The 6000-nt window shown below is 31.4% G+C and overlaps 1 protein-coding gene across 8 annotated transcripts in view; it reads left to right on the forward strand.

Moving 5' to 3' along the window:
* The window catches only part of ITPRID2 (ITPR interacting domain containing 2), a 128887-nt gene extending 123341 nt beyond the window's left edge, over positions 1-5546 (forward strand). For all 8 annotated transcript variants that reach the window (XM_056794096.1, XM_056794097.1, XM_056794098.1 and 5 more), the window contains 2 exons: positions 1228-1351; positions 4376-5546. In XM_056794096.1, coding sequence (XP_056650074.1) covers positions 1228-1332 — 105 coding nt within the window. In that variant the 3' untranslated portion in view covers positions 1333-1351; positions 4376-5546. The remainder of the gene's footprint in view (positions 1-1227; positions 1352-4375) is intronic.
* The last annotated feature ends 454 nt before the right edge of the window (positions 5547-6000 follow it).

A 6000-nucleotide genomic window follows, 5' to 3' on the forward strand; every position in this document is an offset into this window, starting at 1 on the left:
AAACCATGGGCATTGAAAAAATATTTGGAGGATAAGTCAGATGCAATGAATATAGGTATGAATTTTCCTAGAAATTTTTGTGTGAAAGGGAAAAGAGATATTATGATGATAGCTTAAAGGCTAGTGATGTGAGCCTTGTTTTGTTTTTAAGGGTAAGGTCTAAGCAAAATTTTTAAGCAATAGGAAGATTGAGAGGATTATTAAATGGACATAAGTAGCTGGGTGGCACAGTGGAGAGAGTACTGGGCCTGGAGTCAGGAAGACTTATCTTCCACACTTCTAATCTGGCTTCAGACACTAGTAGGATGACCCTGGGCAAACCATATAACCCTGTTTGCCTCAATTCCTCATCTGTAAAATGTGCCAGAGAAGGAAATAGCAAACCAGTATCTTTGCCAGGAAAATTCAAAATGGTGTCATGAAGAGTCGGACATAACTGAAAAACAACTAAACATTCAACAACAACAAATAAAAGGAACAAATTGTCAGAGGAGATAGGATCAAAGCCTCAAGTAGAGTGGCTGGCCTTGGAAAGGCAAATTGCAGATGTGAGATATAGAATTGAAAGAGGAAGAAGGTGTAGAGAGGGATCTCAAAGAATTGCCTCATAGTAAAATTTTAAGAAGTCTTTTTGTTAAGAGGGATGGAAGAGGGAGGAAGTGATGGCAGTGACTTAAGAAGAGAAAATTTGGAATAGACTTTGGTGGAGTGGTGCCTTAGAGTCAACCAGGTTCTTGTATAGATGACCTTTTAAAAACTAGGTAAAAATCCAGCTTTGTAACTTGGAGCTTCGAAGACCTTTAAATAATCACTTGATCTCTTATATATATATGTCTGAGAAAAGTAATTAAAAGAACTTGACTCAAAAAATAGAAATTCTTGGTATTTTGTCTTTTCATTGTTAATGTTTTAATAATTTTGAATGAGATTTCATGTGAAAATAATTTGTTATATGTAATTTAAAAATAATAATGAATTGTTCCATTTACTAATACATACTAGATGAAATGCTTTTTATAAAACAAAATTTGCATCATTGATCTTATCAAATGTGTTTGATTTTATATTGGTTTATGATATGTACTATGAATGAGAATAGAGCATACATTTTGTACTTTGTACAATGTTTAACTCAATTAAATGCATGTTAAATGTAATTCCTAATCTTTATAGGTTATTTAAAGAGTGAATTGTCCTTAATCCTTTCCACACTCTTTCTCATTTTAGATTAAAGAATCAATTGCTGGGGAAATCAGACGTGAAATTGTCAGTGGACTTTTGGCAGCAGTATCTTCCTCAAGTAGGACTGCTAATTCTAGACAAGATAAATAGCCATGAATGACGATAACAGGTATGTTTTCTAAATTTGTTACATAGTTCTTAGCAAAAAATAAAGCCCTGGAAAGCAGTTTCTATTTTCATAATATTTGAGACTTTTAGTAAGAAATTTTTATTACTTTTTGTCAAACAGGTAATAGAAATTATCTAGAAGCCTTTGCAAATCAACTATAATAAAGAATTAAAAAGGACTGGTCAGATTCTTTTGTTGTATTTAATTAACACTTGAAATATTACTTGACTGTCACATCTTGGGTCAGATAGAGTTGTGTTATAATAGGGTTTGACTTCTGAAGTTTATTTGGAGAATTGAACATAAGTATATTATTAATGTCTTTTTCAGTTACAATTTCCTTCTTTATGACCTTATCTTATTGATTAATATTCATCTGTATCTGAAGTTATCAAGTATTTTATTCCAGAAACATGTCTGGACATTTAATAGTTTATGGATGAGGACACTTTTTAAAATTATGATGTTGGAATTATAGAAAAATATGACACGAGTTTGGCTCCTTCACTTTCCTCTACCCTAAATACACATGCACACATACATATATATAACTTAAGCAGAGAACAATTGTGGGGGGGGGGTCCTAATTTTTTCCATGGTTACATGATTCATGTTTTCTCTCTCTGCTCATGCATTTCCCCTCCCAGAGTTGACAAGCAATTCCACTGGGTTAAAACCAAAACCCTAAATCACATACCCATATAAACAAGGGATAAATTACATTTTCTTCTGGATTTCTGCTCCTGCAGTTCTTTCTCTAGATGTGGATAGCATTCTTTCTCATAAGTCCCACAGAATCATCCTAGATCATTGCATTGCTGCTAGTGGAGAAGTCCATTATATTTGATTGTGCCACAGTGTTACAATCACTATGTACAATGTTCTTCTGGGTCTGCTTATTTCATTGTGCATCAATCTTTCCAGTTCTTATAGAAAAACATTAATTCATCATTCCTTAAAGCACAGTAGTATTCTGTCAACCATCATTTGCTACAATTTGTTCATCCATTCCCCAATCGAGAGACATTCCCTTATTTTCCAATTTTTTTACTACCACAAAAGAGTACATCTGTAAATTTTTTTGTACAGACAGGTCTTTGCCCAGTTTTGTTTGTTTGTTTGTTTGTTTGTTTATCTCTTTAGGATATAAACCCAGTAGTGGTTGGGTCAAAGGACAGGCATTCTTTTGAAGCCTTTTGGGCATGATTCCAAATTGCCTTCCAGAATGGTCAGATCAATTTGCCCCACCACTAGCTATGTATTAATGCCCCAAATTTGCCACATCCCCTCCAACATTTATTATTTCACCTTTTCTATCATATTGGCCACTCTACTATGTTTAAGGTGTTACTTAAGAGTTGTTTTGATCTGCATTTCTCTAATCAGGAGGGATTTAGAACATTTTCTCATATGATTATTAATAGTTTTGATTTCATCTGAAAACTACCTATTCATATCCCTTGACCAATTGGGGAATGATTTGATTTCTTATAAATTTGACTTAGTTCTTTGTATATTTGAGAAATTAGACCATTGTCAGAGAATATTTTTATAAATTTTTTCCCCACTTTGTTGCTTCCCTTATAATTTTGATTGCATTGGTTTTGTTTTTTACAAAACTTTTAAAATTTAATATAATCAAAATTATTCATTTTACATTTTGTAATGTTCTCTGTCTCTTTCTTGATCTTAAATTCATTCCTTTCCCATAGACCTGACAGATACTATTCTATATTCATCTAATTTACTTATAATATCTTTCTTTATATTTAAGTCATTTACCCATTTTGAATTCATCTTGGTAAAGGGTATTAGATATTGATCTAAACCAAATTTTTCCCAAACTGTTTTCTAATTTTTCCAGCAATTTGTGTCAAATAGTGAATTCTTGTCCTAAAAACTGGGATCTTTGGCCCTATTGAACTATCCTTGCTGAGGTCATTTACCCCATCTATCCTTCTATCTCATAGCCAGTATCATATTGATTTGATGATCACCACTTTATAGTATAGTTTAAGATCTGGTACTATTAGGCCTCCATCCTTCACATTATTTTTCATTAGTTCCTTTGATATTCTTGATCTTTTTTCCTTCCACATGAACTTTGTTATATATATTTTTTCTAGTTCTATAAAAAAGATTTTTGGTATTTTGATAGGTATGGCATTAAATAAGTAAATTAATTTAGGTAGGATTGTCATTTTTATTACATTAGCTTGTCCTAACCATGAGCAATTAATATTTTTCCAATTCTTTAGATCTAGTTTTATTTGTGTGAAAAGTGTTTTGTAGTTGTGTTCATATCATTCCTGAGTTTGTCTTGGCAAACAGATTCCCAAATACTTTATATTGTCTAGAGTAACTTTAAATAGAGTTTCTCTTTAGAACTCTCGCTGCTGAGTTGTGTTGGAAATAATTAGAAATGCTGATGTGGGTTTATTTTGTAACCTACAACTTTGCTAAAGTTATTAATTATTTCCATTAGCTAGAGGACAATTGTTAAGAGTGTGGGGTTTGGAATCAGTAAGACCTGCATTCAGTTCCCACCTGTCAGACGCCTAAATAGTTATTCATTGAACCTGGATAAGTCTTTTAATCTCTGTATGCCTTGGGTAACTCAATAGGATTTAGCTACTGAATAAGAAATAATGGGTAATTTGAAATCTACATAGGTGATAGGTTCTCACATATCCTTCACATATTTTTTGATAATACTTATAAAAAATGTCTGATGACTATTTGAAAAGAGTATGGTATTCATTAACTTATAGAAAATTAGTGATTAATCTTTTTGACAAACATAAATATGGTGGTGGTATATTTTGATGAAATCTAGATCATATTTTTAGAAACTGTATCAGAAATAAAGTAATTATAACATCAATTCATAGATATTAAAATCCTTGAGTTTAGAGCAATACTACTAGAAAAGAATCTTTTTCCTGGTGGTTAATGATTTTAAAATAGTAATATTTGAGAAATAGTAATAGTCTTTCTTCCTCTACCCTTTTTTCTTTCCTAAAGGTTGATATGGACCAGATTAACTATAGACTTTTGGGATTATGATGGTGTACACTGGTGGAGGTGTCAAGTTATCTTTTACTTGTACTTCAGGAGACACTATTGCTGCTGAGATGGGCTACTGTACACAATGTATAATGTTTATTTCTTCTATGCATATCCTTTATTTTTTTAACCATAAATAGAAATGTAGGCACTTTTTGTAGAATTTATGGCTTTTCTAAACTCTCAAGACTATGGCAATTAAAAAAAAAACCCTACTATTTATTTGTATGTCTATTTTCCATTCCTTTCCCTGTGTAGAATTATATTTTCAAACTTGAAGACTTCCAGACTTAACAGACTTATAAATAACATTTTTCTTTTGTCTAGCTTCTTAAAACACTGACCTCTGTGAGGTATTTACTGTGCAATAACTGATTCATTTTTGAGAGCTTGAAACAACCAATGATTTTTTTTCTCACTGCTGTTACTTATTGCCACTCCCAAGAAGAAGAAAATATTCTTTTGTAAAAATTGCTATGAATTCTTGGGGAAGTTACTAGTAACAGTGTGTTTAGAATTAATAAAATAACCTAAAACTACTTAAAGTTCTTACACTGTAAGCCTTATCTCTGCACAAAATAATTAAACCTAATTTCAATATGCTTCATAGTATTCTTTTTTTTAATGTGCCTTATTTTAAACACTATGCATTTTTTTTCCATTGGCCATAATATTGTATTATATTAAGGAAAGTTTCCTTTTCTTTGTCAGACAAGATAAATCAATGTTGTCAAAATAATGGAACTTGTAACATGAAATAGAAATGGCTAGAGAAACAGTTTTTTGGAAAAGTTAAAGTAATTTGGATTTTTTTCTGCCCCACAAATGTTTTTACCATCAAAAATATGTTTGGGGAAAAATGAAAAATAAAATGGGGGATACTGTTTGGTTTTGTATGTGTTCAAATAAATGTGTAAAATAGCATGTGGACGTTTGTTAGAATTCTCCTGTGTTCATAACTTCCAACTCCTATTAATTTTTTTGCTTTAAAATTCCTAATCAAAAAATTGCTGAGGTAACAATATTCTTTAAAAGAAATATATCTGAAAGGTTTATAAATGTTTGGATTATCACACAGGCTGATTTCTAAAAAAAAAAATTAAAACAATAAAGTATTTATTTTGCCTAATTTTTTTGTTGTGTTCCTAAACTGCAACTCTGTGAATTAGGTAGTTATGAGAGATAATTTCCCAACTAGATGTACATGATCTACTCTCCATCAAGGAAGGAAAATAATTTTTAAAACAAAGTTTGGTAAGAGACCACCCTGGCGAGGAGTGAATGCCACACATTGCATGATTTCTTCAGGGCTCACCCAGCTTATCTGTCTGTGATGATAACCATCTGAGTTTAAATGTTTCTTCTCTCAGAAGCCTATTATCCCTGCTAGGAAGAAACATTGAAAGTTTATTACTCTTTTAGGTTGTTCAACCTCTTAATTATTGATTCTAACACATGCCAACAATGCACAAATACAAACTTTTTTCCTTTTTGTTTTGTTGATGTTTCTTTTCACATCATAGTCTTTTCTTAGTATGCCTTTCCTTATAATAAAGAAAAGTATTAATTATAACTAATTGACA

The sequence above is a fragment of the Monodelphis domestica genome, chromosome 4, assembly GCF_027887165.1.
Source record: "Monodelphis domestica isolate mMonDom1 chromosome 4, mMonDom1.pri, whole genome shotgun sequence".
In the NCBI taxonomy this organism is placed as follows: domain Eukaryota; kingdom Metazoa; phylum Chordata; class Mammalia; order Didelphimorphia; family Didelphidae; genus Monodelphis; species Monodelphis domestica.